Raw genomic sequence first — 20,302 nt, 5'->3', positions numbered from 1 at the left:
AATATGTCAAAGTCAAAAGGTTTTAGCATTGTCTTTATTTATGAGAGGAGTGGGGAACCTGTTTTGAGTCAAGGGTCACTGACCCACAGAAAACTCAGCCAGGGCCACACAAGTGAGATGCAAAAAAGAAAAAAAACCCCTTCAAAACGACCAAGCCTCACTAATGTGGTCCCAACTGTGCTGGTGGGGACAGGGGCCTAGTGGGTGCTGGGGCCGAGGAAAGAGTGCTGCTGGCACAGGTGGCGAAGTGCTGGGGGTCAGGGACATGGTCCTGCTAGGCACTGGGGTGGGTAGCAGGGGGCTGGGACAAGGAACAGGGTGGTGCTGGCTGCTGGGGTGGGTGGCAAGGTGCTGCAGACAGTGCTGGTGGGGGCATGGGACAGGGGCAGTTGGGACCAGTACCTGGCAATCCTGTAGCACCTCTAGGGTCCAGGAAGTGCGCAACTGCACTTCCCCTCCCCAAACAGCTGGCATGCGTCCTGCCTGAACAGCAGGGGCTGTTGCACTCCAGCAACTTACTTCCGCAATGCCGTCCTGCCGGGGGGGAGAGGAGGGGGGGGAGAGCAAGGGGAGGGGGAGTGTGCAGGGAGTCCCAAGGCAGAGAGCACTGCCTGCACAGTTGGAGCTGCGCAAGCTCGGGTCGCCTAACCTTCCCCCCGCACCGTGCAGAAAGGCCTCTGGATCCTTTCCAATTTCTCCACATCTTTCTTGAAATATGGTGTCCAGAACTGAACACAATACTCTAACTGAGGCCTAATCAGTGCAGAGTAAAGCCGAAGAATGACTTCTCAGGTCTTGTTCACAACACATCTGTTAATGCATCCTAGACTATGTCATATGGCAAAACACACTTTAAAGAGGTGGCGGCTCAAGTGATCTTCAGTACATTCTGCCTATATCTAGGAGGAAGAGAATGAGGGTGAAACAAGATTACAATGCTCAGACACCTCAGGCAATGGTGCTATGATGAGGGCTTTGGGATGTTCAACCACTGGGAATTTCCACTTACAGAAGATTGTTCTCATGTGATAGACTCCACCGGGGTGGGGGGGAGGGGATGGAGGGAGGGAAATAGATGTCTTAAGAGATTGGCAAAACTAATTTTTTTAAAAGTTAAAAAAAACCCACCTAGGAATTTGAGGGAGACTGTTGGAAAGTATTCATGTAATCTTCATGTCTGATTCTAATACAGAGCAGAAGGAAAATGAAGAGGAGACAGTATGAGAGAAAGGAATAGCAGAAGGCAGAAGAATGGACACCAGCAGAAACACCACTGATTGTAATAACCAGGTAGGCAATTCTAGCAGTAGAATGATTGTCCCTAAAAGGGTGAAGAACCTGGGGAAAGCCAAACAGAAACAGTTATGCTATCTCTAGATATCAATACAATGAGCCTAGGTAAGAAAATAGAAAAATTAGACCTATCAGTGCAGGAAGTGAAACCAGATATTATAGGAATAATAAAAAACACGGTGGAATACTAGCTGTGATTAAAGTACAAGTATTGAAAGGTAGGTGCTGTTGAGGAAAATATAAAATCAAGATGGTGGAGTTGCACTATATATTAATGATGAGATCGACTGAATGACTGAAGAAAATTAGAAATGATGGAATGGTTAACACCGTATGTCTGGATTAAAATCCTGGGATATGCTACAACCCCCCAGGATCCAATCTAGATATGGATTGACAACTCTTCAATAAATTTAATTAAATAAATTCTACTTGGAACTCTTTGATTGAGAGACTAATTTCCCAGATATAGATTGGCAGACGAGTGCTGCTAACAATGGTAGGGCCCAGTTATCGCTGAATTTGAAAGCAGACAGTGCAGAAGGCTAGGAGAAGGGGTGGGAAAGTGCAAGAGTGAAGGGTAATTAGGGGCTTAAGGCAGGGGGGAGGGTGTCTCACCAGTACAGGCCTTTTTTCTCCTTCCAGCCCACCCATGGCCACCAGGGGCATTTCCTGCCTCTCCCACCCCCCTCAAGTGCTGTGGCCAATGGCTGGGGGTGGGAAGGATTTGGAGCAGGGAGGTTACCTACTCAATGTGTTGGCAGGAAAGATGGCGGATTCCCAGTCCTACTGGCCACTCCCTTTGTGGTACAGCTGCCCCAAGGAGACAGTGCGAAGGATAGCGCTCTGTGGGATCAATGCCCCAGTAGTCTCTCTCACATCACATCCCTCTGAACAGCAGCCCCTCCCTTTGCAGGATATGAAAAACAGTCCCTTTCTCAGGGCTTCCAGTTGTCCTGGCTCAATCAAACCTTGTCCTTGCTTAAAGTTAGAAGAGGAAGCTAAATACCGAATTTGGTGGCCCTAGCTCTTACAGTTTAGGAGGAGTTCTTGAACAAACAGACTCTCAGACAGGTGCACTCTAAAATTATATAGAGAGACTTTCAATAATGACATTGGAATAAGAAGTGGGTGTGTGTTAATAAAATTTGTGGATGACACAAAAATACCATCATGGAGGAATAGCATGCAAGAAAATCTGAACTTAGAAAACAGAAGAAAGAGAAATAGTGCAAAGTGCAATACCATGCAGATCGGGACTAACAAGGTTTGCTTTAAGACAGGGACACATATTGAAAGCAACAGAGAAAGATTTAGGTGGACTGCTTGATCATAGGATGACCATGAACCACCAATGTGATGCAACTGAGAAAAAGGCTAATGCAGTCCTAAGATACATCAGGTTAGGTATTTCCAGAAAACATAAGGAAGAATTTGTACCATTGTACAAGGCACTGGTGAGACATCATCTGGAATACTTTGCGCAATTCTGGTCTCCTATGTTTAAGAAAGAAGAATTCAACTGGAACAGGTGCAGAGAGGGGCTACTAAAATAATTCGAGGAATGGAAAAACTACCTTATGATAAGAGACTTAAAAAAAACTTGGCTTGTATAGCCTACCCCCCAAAAAAAGCTGAGGGGAGATAAAATTTCTCTCCATAAATTCACCAAAGTACCAGATAGGGAGGAGTGTTCTTTAAGTGCCAACATGGACACAAGGCTAAATTATTATAACCTGGCCATCAAGTTGAAGCTTGAAATTAGGCAATGGTTTCTAACTATCCACTGAGTGAAGTTCCAGAACAGCCTTCCAAGAGGATAAAAAAACCCAATTGGCTCCAAGACCAAGCTTGATGGTAGGATACTGCTATCTACAATGGCATGTGACCCATCTGCAACTACTAGTAGTAAATACCTTCACTGGTCAGAGGTAGGATACTAGATAGGGAGAGCCCGGAGTCTTTACAGACAGTCCTTCCCCCTGTGTCTGGTTGGTGGGTTTTGCTAACTTGGGTCCAACTGATTGCTCTCTGTGGGGTCAGGATGGATTTCCCCCCCCCCTCTGGTCAAATAGGCTTTTTGGGGGGGCGGGGGCGCCTTCCTCTACAGCAAGTGGTGCAGACCACATACAGGTTTCAACTAGAGTAAATGGAGTAATGACTTTGGGTTACAAAGAATCCATCATGTTATAAAAACTTCAGTAACTCAGCCAGAAATTGTGGTACTATTAGGCTACGTCTACACTGGCCCCTTTTCCGGAAGGGGCATGTAAATTTCAGCAGTCGTCATAGGGAAATCCGCGGGGGATTTAAATATCCCCCGCGGCATTTAAATAAAAATGTCCGCCGCTTTTTTCCGGCTTTTAAAAAAGCCGGAAAAGAGCGTCTAGACTGGCCCCGATCCTCCGGAAAAAGTGAGAATAAGAGCCTCCGGAAAAGGGCACTTTTTCCGGAGGATCAGGGCCAGTCTAGACGCTCTTTTCTGGCTTTTTTAAAAGCCGGAAAAAAGCGGCGGACATTTTTATTTAAATGCCGCGGGGGATATTTAAATCCCCCGCGATTTCCCTACGACGACTGCTGAAATTTACATGCCCCTTCCGGAAAAGGGGCCAGTGTAGACGTAGCCTTACAGAAAAGTGTGGGAGAGGTTCTACAGCTTGCTGTGAGCTGGTCCACCTAGATGATCATGACGGTCCCTTCAGGCACCAACGTTTGAGTTATATTTGCAATAAATCCATAATGGTAATTTTCCCCAGAAATCAACATGTTATCCATTATAGTAAAAGTCATTATTCTCTTGTGCTCTATTTAATTACTGTACATCATAGCATCAGGTAAAATGCAAATTTGTTTTCATATTCCAACTCATTTACCACCTATGGAGACTTACACAGACAAAAGAAATTAGAAAGGCACTAATAACATTAAACTGACTTCCAGCTACGTTTGATATTAAAAAAAAGCCTCAAAAGGAATAATTGCAAATGACTTAATTAAATGGGAAAATCAGCAGTAACTATGGCATTTTATTCTTTATTGCTCCTTTCTTAGGAAACAACACTAGCACTATCAGTTTATCCAAGTATTGAAATGTACTTTACAAAAATATTAAGCTTCATTGACTCCTTTAAAAAGCAGGCAGGTACTAATCCATATTTTAATGATAAAATGGAGTGTTTTGTCCAAGGTCACACATGGCTTATGCACACAGTGCCACACCACAGGATGTGGATGCTAGTATGTTGCATGCTAAATGGCACGTTAATCATGCTGGAATGTAATAAAGTTCCCCAGTGCTCATTAGTATAGTACTGTTTGAAACTGATGTATGTATTATAGTGAGAAAAGTTGCTGTTTACCACAAAATTCATCATGTTCAGGTAAATTTTTCTGATCATAAACAAATAACGTATTTTAAATGCAAATCTGAATACAACATTAGCTGTGGTCTGAACCCACACTTCCAAAAGACAGACAAAATGCTTCAACTGAGAAGTAATGAACAGCCCAGAGATAATCCTAGCATATTCATAGATTTTCAGACCAAAGGAATAATTGTGATCATCTACTTCAGGGGTGGGCAATAATTTTTGATGAAGGGCCACTTCAAGATTTTGGAAAGTGGTCGAGGGTCTCACTCTTCCATGATATTAATGGAGGAGGTAAGAGTTCTTGTGTGCTGAAGGGAGCTTAGGATAAGGGGTTGGGGTACAGGAGGAAGAATGGAGACTGGGAGGGAGTTTGAGGAGGCAGTTGTGATCTAGGGAAGGGGACATGGTGCATTTGTTTGGAATTTGACCTAGGGCAGGAGGGGATTGTGATCTGGGGCAGGAGATTGGTGTGACGGATCTGGGAGGGGTATCGGAGCAGTATGGGGCAGAGGGTTGGGGACGGGAAGGGCTGTGATGTCAGAGGCAGGCTCTGGCCAGGAGACTTACCAGCCAACAGCCAAACGAGCCTGCCTGCCTGCCAGCTAAAATGTTTGCACAGGTTAAAACATTTTCCAACCAGCAAACCTGCCTGTCTATGTGCTTGTGTGAATAACTGAGCTGATGGGAGGGGGAGTGGTGCTTTTTGGCTGCCTGTTATTCAAACAGGAAACTCATATTGGCCAGAAACTGAGGTTAGGGGCAACCCCTGAAGCCTTCCCCCTCCCATCCAGGATCACAGTTTTGGAGAGAGAAACGGCCTCTTCTGAGTGGCATGCAGGGCTGGCAAGCCGTATTTTGCCCAGGCCTGATCTACTCTGATCTCTTCTAGAACACAGCCAATGACTTCTTTGAAATAATTCACATTTGAAATAGGACAAAATAACTTTTAGAAAAGCATCCAGTCTCTACTTTAAAATGCAGAGTGATAGAGAATCCAGCACAACCCTTGATAGGTTAATTAAGCATTGGAACAATTTTACTGCTAATTTTTGCACCTTACACCTATCCTGAATCATTTAGTTTCAACTTCCAGCCACTGGAACTTTTAATATCTTTGCATGCTAGCAGAATCAAATTATCCTTGAACTTTATTTTAAAAAAGCTAAACCGACTGAACTCTTTGAGTGTCTGTTTTAGAATCATTAAAAGATTGGAAGAGCTCTTAACTTTTTCAATATCCTTTCTGATGTGTGGATAAAATATTCGAACAGAGCCAAATAAAGGAGGTAATATTTCCCTGCTCCACTCAAGATTCCCATTAACTGTTTTAGCCACAACATCAAGCTGGCTACCTGAACATTAAAACATAAGCCAGGAGTTAGTGGAACTCAAGTCTACAGCAAGTGGTTTGAAAACCCAGGGCTTGAGCATTCATATTGCATACCAACCCTAAGAAAAGAATTTTTTGGGCCTGAGCCTGACACCAGGGGCCTCCACTAGTCACATTGCAGTATGCAGACTCACGTCCTACCAACCATAACCCAGACTTCCTAGTATCTTCCAGAGATATAGTCACTTTTAGCCTTTTGCCTATGGTGCAGCATGGAACAATCTTGATTTGATAGGCTGTAATGTGCAGGGTAGACAAATTCCCAACAGATCCTACAGAGCTGTCTTTTGGATCTACACACTCCCAACAAGCAGACCCAGCAACATAAAGACACCATTTTGAAGAGCTTCTTTTGCTTGAGCTTTCATTCCTGTTTCAGGATGTGGGCAGAGCTTCTGAAGGATCCTGGTGGACATTCTGGCCACATCTGGTGACCCACAAAAGGCTTCTGAAGGAGCTCATGATGAAGCAGGAGAAAAAGAGAACTCCAACAATACAAACGTGGAAGACAAATGGGCTGATCTGCTCAGGACTCTTGGTAGAGCTGCTGATTACATGATGAAGACCAGTGCTTTTGGAGCAGAGTTAGAAGAACAGACTGTCTGGATCACATTGTCATGTGGACCTGGGATGACCTTTCAGAGCTTTCGCATGGGGAAAAAATATATATTTATTTTTGGAGCTTTGTGAGCATCTTGCCTCAATCCTCCAGGATTATGATACATATGAAGATAGTCATATCAGTCCAGAGGCAGGATAACTGTCTGAAAACTTGCTACCTCAAATAGGTCTGTTGCTAACCAGTTCAATGTGGAAAGTCAGCTATGAGTCATGTGATGGCCTTGGCATATTCTGATGTGATCAAGCAGGATTATACCCAAAAATGGTAAGCATAAACAAATCCCTTAAGTAACTGCTAGTTTGAGAGAATAGACTTTCCAAACTACACCCATAATTTCCTCCTCTGCTTCTTGGGGATAATATATTATTATACAGACTCTTATGGACCTCAGAGGCAGATTTATAGACATTAACATGCGCTGCATAAGAAATATTTTACAATGCCAGGACTTTCTGCCTGATTGCATGTTTGGCAGATTTAAGTCCCACTGATACCCACTTGGACCCTGGTATGATTTATGCTGTCTGCATTATTGTGGCTTGCTATGCTCTGCACAATCTTTGTGAAACCAAAGATGAGCCAATTGCCCTGAATGAACCTATGACAGTAATGGATTACCGAATCAGTACACTCAGCCAGAAAGTGCACCTGTCACAGCTGAAGCAGGACACACCCAGTCAACAGAAATCAGAGATGCTATACTCCCATATTATGGACATGCATAAGCCAATGAAGGGGAAGAACAGTATGTTTGAGTGCTTTTGTACATTCACGCAATGAAGGATGTACTGTTGGTTAGTCAAGGTACTGCCACTATACACAATGAATAGAGGAGTACTGATTATTTGAATTTGTATTATGGATGAGAAGGCTGTTAAAGACAGAGAAAGATTGTATTTACAAAATTAAACAACATACATGGATGCAAAACAGTGTTTGGATACAACTTGCCCATTATGCCTTACCCTGTGTTTACCTTTTGCTCAAAAATGGAGGACAATAGATTTAGCAAAGAATCAATAAGCTTTATTAATCTAGATTCTCAAAAAAAGCAGCATAGTAGGAATTTAAAGATACTCTGTTCTTTTAAGATGATACATATTATTCTTAAATCATATGAAACTGTATATATTACTCTGTAATATTAGATAAAACTGTAGATAAAACTGTAATATTACTGCCACAGTAATATTAACAAGAACATGAATGATACACTGTTGGAAAACCTCCTATCTTCAACAAAAGACAGGACTATGCAGCACTTTAAAGACTAACAACATGGTTTATTAGATGATGAGCTTCCATGGGCCAGACCTATTTCCTCAGGAAGTGGGTCTGGCCCACAAAAGCATATCACCTAATAAACCATCTTGTTAGTCTTTAAAGTGCTGCATAGTCCTGTCTTTTGTTTCAGCTACACCAGACTAACACAGCTACATCTCTATCACTCTCCTATCTTCAGTTTTGTTCCACTTTTGAATAGATTAATAGATTGAAGAAATTTTTGGTACAATCAATTAAGCTATTATAGCTGTAAAAGGAAGAAGAGCACAACAACAACAACATGTACTAATTAGCAGAAAAATGGTAGTTAAACATTCATTTTATTAAAATCATTCTTGTATTTTGACAAATAAAAAGCCACTATGCTCCTTACTACTCCTGCTTTGACTGCTAGCATTAAGAATTTGAGGTTAAAAAAAGGCAAATTTGTATGCTTCTAAAGAAAACACAGACTATTAATATAAGTTTTCAATATTCAAAGGCCCTTCTATTTGCTGCAGCAGTAGTTCTGATTTTCATAAGCTACCAGAAGACAATTTTTTTTAAAGATATATTGGTTTTGTACTTTTAATTTAAAGGAACAAACTTGTGTCCATGGCATTAAGTCTGCCTTCTAGTCCTTTCATTTGAAACCAAAAGGACCATCTAATCACAAAAAATATATACCACAACCTTTTCATAAATTCAGTTTTGCTGTATGTCCAATATTTCCCCAATTTTATCTTAATAATCACACCAATTTAAGACTAATAGAAAGAGCTTTACATTCAAATAGAAATATAATAGAAGGAGCTTCACATTTTCAGTACAGCATTTAAAGAATGGTTCAGTGATATCATTAAAATAGTGTCCCACAAAAAAAGTAACTGACTGCCATACACAGTTTCTCATCACTCACCTAGTCAATCATTTTTAAAAAGGCATGCCATTCTAGAAGCAATTACACTTCCCATTTCAAATGTAGGTTAAGGACCATCTATATCATTATCGTAATGTATACTATGAATAACTAGTTTTAATCAGAATTCAGATTAAATTTTTTAAAAAAAATCAATGGCTATACATTGAGCCATTCAGTTTTCACATATTTATGTACTAACAGAGTTACAGAGCAGAGTACTCCACCGTGCTGACCCTGATTCCTATACCAGCAGGGACCTTGGAAAACTATGGCAGAGAGGAACAACCCTTAGAATGGTCACTAGAACCGGCTGGAAAGCTGTTGACGACCCTTTTTTGTTCTGACAGAATTTGCCAATTTGTCAAAAATCAAAACATTCCACAGACTATGCTAGGTTTGTCATAACTCTGATGAAACCTTGACTACCAGGGAAGTTTCAAAACCTACCTCATTTCCTACCAGCTTGCCCTGGTTCCCAGCACTCCACCAGGTAGGAAGCCTGGACTCTCAGCTCCTCAGCAGGCCAGGCCATCAGGGCTTCCAGGCAGCCTGCCCAGTGGACTGCTTCTGAGCCAGAGCCTACCACCATAGGCCTGGGAACAGAATTTCTAAACTTTTGGTTTTCAGTCCAAATCTGAAGAATTCAAGTCTTCCACGAAATAGAATTATCACTCTCTCTGCCCATGTCAACAGCTGTATTAAAACAGAGCTATCTGTAATGTATAAACTACCAGCCTCAACAGGTGACTGGTACTTGCGCTTATTTTGTCCCTTCTACAACTGTACTAGACTGATGCATTTTAATACTTCCTAGTGTACAATGCATTCCCATCCTATAACCACATGCATGCTGGAGGTGAACGTATGACTGAGTAGATGTTGATAGGAACGCTTTGGCTTGCATGAAAATGGGATGCTGTTCCAGGAAGGAGGACTGCTGGGAATAGATAAGCTCCACTTGAGCTATAACAGGAAAATAATCTTGGGACACCAATTTACCAACATAGTGAGGTGATGTTTAAACTAGATTTAAAAGAGGCAGTTATTAAAAGCCCACAGGCAAGTATAAAAAAAAAAGGTAACTTACAGATGGCTAAATGGAAAATTATAATAGTCAAAGGAGAATCCAGATGGTAACAGTGGGAGAAATATGCTCAACATCTTAAATGTCTAATTACAAATAAAAGAGGTATGGGAAATAAGCAGGAAGAACTGGAAGTATTAGTACATAAGCCCAGTTATGACAATTGGCATTACAGAGACTTGGTGGGATAAATCTAAGGATTGGGACATTGGCATAAAGGCTTATTTACAGCATGGTAGAGCTTGTACCAGACAGGAGAGGAAAAAAGTGAAGAGGCATTGAATTATACAAAAAGAATAAGATACACTTGTTTTTAGGGCCAGATGGGGCAAGAGTCAGAAGATGAAGGGGGGGGGGGGGTAGAAAAACAGAGTTCATGTCATGACAGGGGCCTACTTTAGATACCAAACAAGATAGAAGATGGTGGATTAGGTATTTCTAGAACAGCAGAACTATCCAACAAACAAGACTACAACAACCCAGACATCTATTGGAAAAGTAAAAGTAATATGGCAAGACACAAAACATCCTATACATTCTTAGACAGCAGTAGAGACAATCTTTTGTTCTGGAAAGTGGAGGACGTAATTGAGGGCAACCATTTTAAGTTTAATTCTGACTAACAACACGGCATTGGCTGTGAATCTGAAGATTGAAAACAAATGTCAGCGTAAGTCAACATGAAAAGTTAGATTTGATTATTCTAAGGAAAGGAAGGAATGAAAGCCATCAGAAAAGTCCTTTTTAAAGTCCATTGTTCTTACACAAAAACTGAACTAGTGGAGGGGAAGGGAAGAAAGTATAAAGGAATTCAGGGGAGCTCATAGTTTTTTAAAGAGACAATATTAAAACACACACCTCTCAATGCAAAAGATAGGCAATAAGAACTGTAAGAAGTCAATATGGTTCAATCACCATCATTATCAAAAAGGAATGACAACAACAAAAAAGAAATTGCCAAGGACAAGTGCAAAAGTACAGTAGAAGCTTATAAGAACAAAAAGGCTAAGAGACTAAATGAATTATACCTAGCAAGACACACAAGAGGCAATAAGAAGAGGGGATTTTTTACACATCAGAAGAAGGGGAAAAAAGAGTGTAGATCCTCTATTTAGGGAGGAGAGAGGTAATTAATGGTATCAAGAAGCCTGGTGTTTAATGATAATTTGCTTCAGTCTTCACTGAAAAAGGTTACTGGCAACCAGATATTCAGCACAATTAATATTATCAACGATTATATGCAAGTCAAAATATGAAGAGAACAGACTAGAGAATTTACATAAGTTAGATGTATTCAAGTTAGGAAAACCTGACAAAAATATACACTCTATGATGAATAGTAACTAGCTGATTTGGTCAATATTAGTAATGATCTTTGAAGACTCAGTGGATGGGTGAAGCCTCAGAAGACTGAAGAAGGGCAAATATAATTCTGATATTTAAGAAGGGGAACAGAAAGGACCCACGGAATCATAAACTAGTCAGCTTAACTTCAATGTACACAGATACCGGAACAATTTTTTTAAAATAATTTTGAGAGCACCTAAAGCATAATAAGGTTATAAAAAAAAAGCCAGCAATTAATTGTCAAGAATATTAATTAACCTGGTGGGCAATGTATCCAATCCTTTGGGACTGGCATGATGAACAAGATTTTCAGTAATTTCTTTTCACATTTGAGTTGGTTGGGTTGAAGCTCAAACCTAGGTTGCTTTAAGGGAACTGTGTTTTGGGCGTCTGAGTTACCAGTAAGCTATTACTGAAGGGCTACGTCTATATTGGCAAGATTTTGCGCAAATACTCTTTAACGCAAGAGTTTTTGCATTAGGAGTATTTGAGTAAAGAGAGCATCTACACTGGCACGTGCCTTTGCGCAAAAGATGTGCTTTTGCGCAAGAGCATCCGTGCCAGTGTAGACGTTCTCTTGTGCAAGAAAGCTCCGATGGCCATTTTAAACATTGGGCTTTCTTGCACAAGAAATTGATGTTGCCTGTCTGCACTGGCCTCTTGCGCAAGAACAGTTGTGCAAGAGGGCTTATCCCTGAGCAGGAGCATCAGAGTATTTGCGCAAGAAGCACTGATTTCACACATTAGAATGTCAGTGTTCTTGCGCAAGATCTCGCGGCAAGTGTAGACAGGTGGCAAGATTTTGCGCATGCCAATGTAGACGTAGTCAAGCTGTTTTGTTGCTGGCTTCGTGGATCTAAGTATTAGAAATAATCATCAGTTTTAGGGATTCTTTGTTCAGTTAGAGCAAACTGCAATCTCACCACGGCCCCTTGGGATTTCAGTCACAAGTATCTCTCCAACTGCGAGGTAATTGTGACTGGCCCAGTCAAGTATCAAAGAAAAGGCTTTAATAGAAGGTTTGTACTCAAAACATCTTGGCTAACAAGTTACTGTTAAGAATGATGTATGATAAATAGAATCACATTTGATACTGACAGGCAAAAATGATTCAACTGTGGAGTCAGGATTGAAGTAGGGATGTTAGCAACTACTTGACTATCCAAAAGCTTAGGCTTAATCGGACAGTCAACTAGAGATGTGACTAGTTGTTTCCCCCCCTTGCTGCCTCTATCAGAGAGGCAACAAGGAGGGGGAAGCAGGAGCCAGTGCTGGGGGGAGCCAACTTGAAAGCTAATTCCCCCAGCACCATCTCTGTGGGAGGCAGAGGCACAGCGGGAAATGGATTTCAAAGGCTGAGGCACCGCAGAGCCAGTGGGAAACTGGCCTATGCTCTCTGCGGGGCTTCTGTTTTTAAAATGTACAAGTTTCCCAGTGGGGCTCTTGTATATTTCAAAGGCTCAGGCTCCACAGGGAGCGCGGGGCCAGTCCCCCTGCTGACCCCATGCTCCCTGATGGGCTTCCATTTTTTAACTGTAGCCAGAGTCCAGTAGAGCTCTTGCTACACTTCAAAGGTGGAGACACCTTATTGAATAGTTGATGGAAATCCCATCAACTATTCAATTAGTTAATTAATCTAAATTTAACATCTCTAGATTGAAACAGCTCAAAAGTTCAGTGACAGAGCACAGATACCAGAGTACATTTGCCCAAACAGTCTCTAACAGAACATCAGGGTGGAGTGATTGTGAACTTATGAGAATACACTGAATCGAACTTCAGGAGTAACAACTGAGGGTCTTTGACAGAAAAAGAAAACCTCACCTGCCAACAAAAGCAAATCTTTCAAAACTATTTTAGTTACTTCATATTCCAAATGGAAAACAGGATTGTTATTCTCTAACCAACCTAATTTTCTTATTTGACATGTTTCTGACCTAGTGGATGGGGGTGAGCAGGGGAAACTATGGATGTGATGTTTCTTGATTTTAGTAAAGCTTGAGACATAGACCAAGAGTCAGCAATGTTTGGCTCTCAGGTCATCAGGGTAATTAACTGGCACACAATAAGACACTTTTCTGACATTTACTGTCACAGATGCATGCTCCCCAACTTGCAGTGACTGTGGTTTGCCATTCCCAGCAACTAGGAGCTGGGAATGGGGAGTAGAAGCGGGTGAGGTGTCTACAGATGCTCTGTGTCAGCAATCTGTCTCATAGCCTGCCAGCTGATTACCCTGATGGGCTGAGTGCCAAAGGTTGCCAATCCCTGACATAGTCCTACATAATCTTCTCATAAGCAAACTATGGAAATGCATGTCAAGAAAATTCCTATAAAGGTGTGTGCAAAACTGGCTGACACTGTACTCAAAGAGTAGGTATCAACGTTTTGCAGTTACAATGGAAGACATCTAGTCAGGTTCCCATAGGGTCTGTCACTATTTGATATTTTCATTAATAAATTAGATAATGGAGTAGAGAGGATGCTTATAAAATTTGCACTGACGACAGCCTGGGAAGGTTACTAGCACTTTGCAGAATAAGATTAAAATTCATAATGATTGTGAAATTGTAGAATAAGAAACAAGTATTACATTTAGGAAGAAAAAAATCAAATATACACTACAATGAGGAAAAACTGACTATGCAGTAGTACTGCTGAAGAGGATCTGGGAGTTATAGAGAGTCACATATTGAATGAGTCAAAAGATGTGATGCAGCTGCAAAAAAGACCTACTCATCACTGGGTATACCTCACCTGAAGTTCTGTGCCTAGTTTGGGTACCATGGTTTTGAAAAGATGTGGACAAACTGCAGAGTCCAGAGGAGAGGGACAAAAGTGATGAATGGTTTAGGAAACCTGATCTATGAGGAAAGGATAAAAAACTGGACCCGTTTAGTCTTGAGAAAAGACAACAGGTGAAGAGTGGGGGGGGGGGGAGGAGGAAGGGTGGAGCTGATATTCTACACATATGTTAAGGGCAATTACAAAAAATATATACATGGTGATCAATTAATCTCCATGTCCACTGAATGTAGGCCAAGAAATAATTTGCTTAATCTGCAGCAAAGGAGATTTAAGTTAGATATTAGAAGAAAAAAATACTTTTGAATTATAAAGGGTAGTTAAGCAGTGCAGTAAGTTTTGAATGGAGGTTGTGGAATCCCTATTACAAATCGGGGTTGACAGCCACTGCCTGAAGGCCCAGGAGCAAGGTGTGGGAGCAGGGAGCTCAGCTCTTTGCCCATAGAAGGGACAGGGCCAAGGGCAGTCAACCCTTACTACATCCCTTCCCAGCCCTCAGAGCTCTGGCAGCAATTCCAAGGGGCCAAGGCTCTGGATACTGCCAATGCTGCTGTAGCAGGAACTCTGGGCCCCTTTAGATCTTTGGGTCCTGGGGCAATTGCCCTATTTGCTCCCAACCCTCAAGCAGTGGGCTTGCCCATCATTAGACTTTTTTAAGAGCATATTAGATAAAACCTAGATAATCACTGTCAGGTGTTTAATTGGTCCTCTCTCAGTACAGGGAGCTGGACTTGATGACTTAGAGGTCCTTTCTAGCCTTATATTTCTAGGATTCTACATTGTGCACTACTGTAATTTTTATATTGCGTGCCTGTGTGTGCGCGCGTGCACACACTTTCGGCATGTGTATTATTATTATACCTTAAGGGCCTAAGCAGTAGAGTTAATTGACATGGATGCATATGAAAAAAGGGCCCAATAGCCTATTTTCACTTTTCTATTTTTAGTTTAGCTCAACTTAACTTGGCAACCAGGGCACATAAAATTTGAAATTCTAACAGCAAGACAAAACAAGGCAAAGCATTTCTGAGTGTGCATGTACCTCAAAGCCACAGTCAAAATTATTTCATAAATTACACTAATGCTCTAAAAACATATTGCCTCGAATGTTTTATTTTCTGCACAAAAACCCATTGTGCAAAAAGAAACAGCAGAAAATATGCTAGAGACAGCAATTTATGCTAATGAGACCGTTATTAGCCTATTTTCTGCAGAAAAAAAAAACTGGCAGTGTAGACGAAGCCTAACACAGATGAGTATACTAGCACAATGAGGCCCTACTCAAAGTTGGGCTATTAGAGTAGCTATTAGAATACAAAGAATAAATTATTTAAAAATCCTGTAGAAAACATCTTTTTCTACATCTACCTGATCGTCCTATTTCATCTCCACTCCCACTTCAGAAAAACTGGCAATGCCCACTACATACCAGTTACATCCAAACTGCTAAAACAAATGACGACTGGATTCAGTTTTAAACAGTTTGCTTTAAAACAATTTTTAATCTCATGACTTATGATTTTTAAAAAGTGATCACACTTTTAGTCACACTTAAAAACATACCACTTAAATATTTTTGTATTTCTACATTTTTCCAAATGTTGATTTTGTATTTCTACATTTTTCCAAATGTTGATTTTAATTACATCACAGAACACAGAGTGTACAGTAAGGACGTAATAGGATAACCATTTCCATGGTTAACCAATAACCATACATTTTGTGAGTGGTAAGGTAAGAACAGTTCTCAACATCACAATTTATACCTTTTTACTAAGAGTGTTGCAAACCTGCTTAAGAGAGGGGTAAGGAAGGACATCAAAAAACAAACCAACCAACCAACCAAACAGTAACTTACTCTCAAGGCTTCAATTACAAGATCTCGAGCTTCCAGTTCCCCTTCCATTACACTAAGAAGCATCCGCAGTTCTGGCTTGCTTAGATTATCCACATCAAATTCTCTTTTCTGTAAGAGATGAATACAGTATTTAATGTAAGCACTACTGTAACAGAGAAAACTGCAAACCAAAAACAACAACAACAAAGAAAGTGTGTGATGATGCTCATTTCTGCTGCTGCAAAGTCTATCAGCATTTCTACCACCACTCATGTTTTCCTAAGGTTTATTATTGCATTGCAATGATTTTACATGATCTGATTTGTAAAAAAATCAGGGTACAGGCAAGTATCAAATAGTTTTCTCTCTTTAGTTAAGATGAAGTATGAAGAGTTTACCAGTTCAGCATGCTATTTTCAAATCATTTTTCTTTCAAAGAGCCAGCTCATGTAAAGACTTATGAATGTACTTAGTTTTAAGCAAAAGTCAGGGATTTCCCTACCCCCCCTCCCCCAGTTTTGTGAACTAGTTACATGCCAATTTAGTGATTGTTTGGACATTTGAATTGAAATTGAAACATTAATACACACTTTAAAAGCATATACAGTGTATTATAAGATGTGTGTCTGAAAAAGTATAATAGATTTGAAAAGTATGAACATAGACTAGACTAGCTTCCATATACAGCTGTTTTTTATCACACTGTCAGTGCATTCATTTTAGTGATGTTGGCCAACCTAATAATTTCAAATTATGATTTGTAAGCAAAGTCAAAATGAGCTCTCCCTGACAGCTAGTGATGAGCTTTTTACACCCAAGATCACTTTTTAAATCTCCGAACAGGAAAAGATCTGCCGCCCCGCCCCTTCCTTGAACCCCTGCCCTCTCTCTTCTCCTCCTGTCCATCACCTGCTATCCCCAGCCCTTACTTACACACTCTGATAAACAGTTTATTTTTAAATTATGTGATATATAAAATTAAAATCACGTGTTTATAGTTATGAAATAAATGGTCTGTTTTTTATTCATGCTATTTAAATCTAAAATGAAGCATTTATAATTATACATTTTGTGGGCACAGAGTTCTGTGGCTGGGGGCAGGGAAGAGGGAACAGGGTGCTGGGAGGGCAGAGGACAGGGTTCTGCAGCAGGGGACAGAGTGCCAGTGGGGACAGGTTCTGAAGCTGGGGACAGGGTGCCAGTGGGGATAGGAATAGGGACAGAGTTCTGTAGCTGGGGACGGGGGAGTGGGGACAGAGGAGTGAGGACAGCGTTCTGTGGCTGGGGACGGGGGAGTGGGGACAGAGTTCGGAGAGTGGAGACAGAGTTCTGTGGCAGGGGAGTGGGGACAGGAGAGTGGGGTGCCAGTGGAGGCAGAGAGTCCCCTGAATCTGCCTCCTCCCAGGATTCCCCCCCCCCAGAGGGAAACCAGCGCGTGCCTGCCCTGGGGCTGACCCCCCCACGGTGCACGGAAGCCCCGCGCGTGTCTGACCTGGGGCCGACCCCTCCCCCCCCCAGCGCAGGGAAACCCTGTGCGCACGCGTGCGCCTCTCTCCCGGGGCCAACCCCGCGTGCGCCTCTCTCCCGGGGCTGACTCACCCCTCCTGTGCGGTGCAGGGAGCCAATGCTCCCTCCCTCAGTACACCCGGCAGAGCAGCTAGCACTACTTCCAGAATTGGCGCTAAACTGTGGGACTTCTGTCCATCCCCGGGAAGCCTATACTACCTCCATTTTCACTTGAGGTGGGTAGTGGGGCTTCTCAGGGGTGGGAGGGAAATGGGGGCGGGGCGGACAGGATGCCTCGCGATCAACTGGTCGAGGCCTCGCGATCGACCAGTCGATCGTGATCGACCTGTTGGTGACCACGGACCTAGGGTATCCAGCAAACAGAGCTGTGTTGCCCAACTGATAGATTTTGGCTGGGGTTGGGTTACAAGTCATTTGAAAGGGGTGGAGGGGAGGAATAAGAACAATATCATTTCATTGTATGAGTAAAGGCCAGTAGAATTGTACTTAACCTGTACTGATTGAGGGCATCAAGAGAGAGGGTGGGGACAGGTGTTTTGCTTGATGGTCTGTCTGAGTCACAAGTGCTATTTGACCTGCCCTTCTCCACTGTTTAAAGAGAGCTGATTAGGCTCCACATATAGTCTTTTGTTTTGTTAAGTGACCACTACAGCTGAAATCACTGATAAACCAGGTCTAAGTGCTTAGTCCTGCTGTGGGGACAATGATTTTGTGTAAGACAGCCTAGACTGCAGGAGCAGGGAGGTTCCCCCACTGAGAGTTCAGCTGAAATCACTGAGAGCTGGGTGGAACCTCAAGACACCAGCTCGCAGAGGTCACAGCGGCAGGTGGCAGCAGAAGGTGACAGCGCAGGGCCATTTGCAACCGAGCAATGGAGTGAACAGTGGCACAACAAACAAACATGTCCAGAGCAAACAGTGAGCAGCTAGAGGAACAAGAAAGGTGCCTTCTTGCCCCCCCCATCTGTGAGGTGTACTCACATGAAAGCACCTCTGAACTCAGTCTCCACTGACCAAGGACAACACCAGTGAGTGGGGTGAGGTGGAGGGAAAAACGAGGGGCACGTTAAATAAACATTTGTTTGTTGGACTATAATTTTAGTGACTTTGCTCCAGAATGCTGGATTTGTGACTAGGAATGGAAACTTATATAAATGTGTTTCCTAATAGGCCAAAATTTTTAAAATGCATTATTTGCCAAGGTTGTTATCTCACATCGTCAGGGCTCGACAAATCATGTAACCTACTCGCCCGTGGCGAGTAGGTTACAAGCCAGCACAGCCGGTGCTGCACGATCTGCGCATGCACAGTGCGATCTGCACATGTGCAGCTCACAGAACCGTGCGGCTGGCGAGCAGGGCTCACCGCCGCTTGGCAAGCCCTGCACATCATTGCTATCTTGAGAGGTCATTATGTTGGGGAGTTTCTGTACTAAACATTATTATAATTAATTTTTACATAAGAATGGTCATACTGGGTCAGATCAGTGGTCCGTATAGCCTGGTATCCTGTCTTCCGACCGTGGTTAAGGCCAGGTGCTTCAGAGTGAATGAACAGAACAGGTAATCAAGTGATCCATCCCCTGCTGCCCATTCCCAGCTTCTGGCAACATGCTAGAGACACCACAGCATGGTATTGTATCCCTCCCCATCCTGGCTAATAGCCACTGATGGACCTATTCTCCAGGAATTTATCTAGTTCTTTTTTAAATCCTGTTAATAGTTTGGGTCTTCACAGCATCCCCTGGCAAAGAGTGCCACTTTATGGTGTGTGAAGAAGTACTTCCTTTTGTTTTTTTAAAACCTGCTGCCTACACTGGGACTGAAGTTCAAATTAGTCCAACCTGGGAAAACCCGCTGGCTTTTTCATGAGCGATCCTTGGCTGTTGTCTTAAAATTACTCCAGCTATTATTACTGACTTTGGAAAGCATCTACCAAGATGGGATGGATCTAAGTAGTGAGGCTGGTGGATTACTTTTGCTACTACGTTCAGAGAAGACTATTGCCATTCTCTCTCTCGTAAATCTACTGGTTGAAACCACTTGGGTCATTAAACAATGCCACCCAGGAATCTGCTACAACAGTAGTAGATCTTTGTCCAGCAATAGAAGCTACATTTGGATCAGAGAGCTATCCATTGAAAAAGAACTGGAAGAAGAAAAGATTTCAGTCCAGAAGTTGACTAATGAAGGCATTTATACTGAATCCTTAAGTGAAGAGGACAAGAAGTGTTTGTTAAGACACCTGAAAAGGTACACAGACTTGACTCCTACAACAGCGATTTCTAGATTCTACTCAACCTCTACGAAGCTTTTACAGATGCTTTTCCTATAAAACACCGACAGTTGAGTGGAGTGTGGCACCTACCAGCAATGGGGCTGCCACGTGCTCAGGACAGAATAGAGAATGTGAACACATGTGAATGAACTAATGAGTATATCAATTGAAGGAATGGAAGTACTGGGCACACGAGAAACTACTGAAGATTAATGCATTGCATTTGAGAAGTTCATTAATAGAGTTGTGCAAAACTTTAACAAAAAACCAAGAAGGATGTAGACATAGTGCTTCATAGAAGGCTTGAGTAGTCAACTTTAATTTGTGTGATTTTAAAACGAGTTAAATCTAATAAAATGGTCAACATTTTTCAGTTTTTACTATGGTGCCATACAGCCCGCCTTCACCCTCACGGTCTCACCCCTCATCAGCCCTGACACACCCACCGTAAATTCAAACACCCCCCCCTAATATCTGGGGAAAACACTGAAGTTGAATTCAGTCAAAGCTAAGCATTTTTATTTCTACTCTTGGTGCTCCAGTTAGTTATTTTGAAGGCTTCTAT

General features: G+C 42.1%; 1 protein-coding gene across 1 annotated transcript in view; it reads right to left on the bottom strand.

Annotated features, from left to right (window-relative positions):
* CTTNBP2 (cortactin binding protein 2) overlaps positions 1-20,302 on the bottom strand; it is a 192,955-nt gene that overhangs the window by 150,325 nt on the left and 22,328 nt on the right. Inside the window, 1 exon segment of the mRNA XM_006122544.4 lies at positions 15,956-16,063. Coding sequence (XP_006122606.3) covers positions 15,956-16,063 — 108 coding nt within the window.

This window comes from Pelodiscus sinensis, chromosome 1 (assembly GCF_049634645.1).
Source record: "Pelodiscus sinensis isolate JC-2024 chromosome 1, ASM4963464v1, whole genome shotgun sequence".
In the NCBI taxonomy this organism is placed as follows: domain Eukaryota; kingdom Metazoa; phylum Chordata; order Testudines; family Trionychidae; genus Pelodiscus; species Pelodiscus sinensis.
The sequence above is the reverse complement of the archived record's forward strand: the minus strand, read 5'-3'. Positions and strand labels throughout refer to the sequence as shown.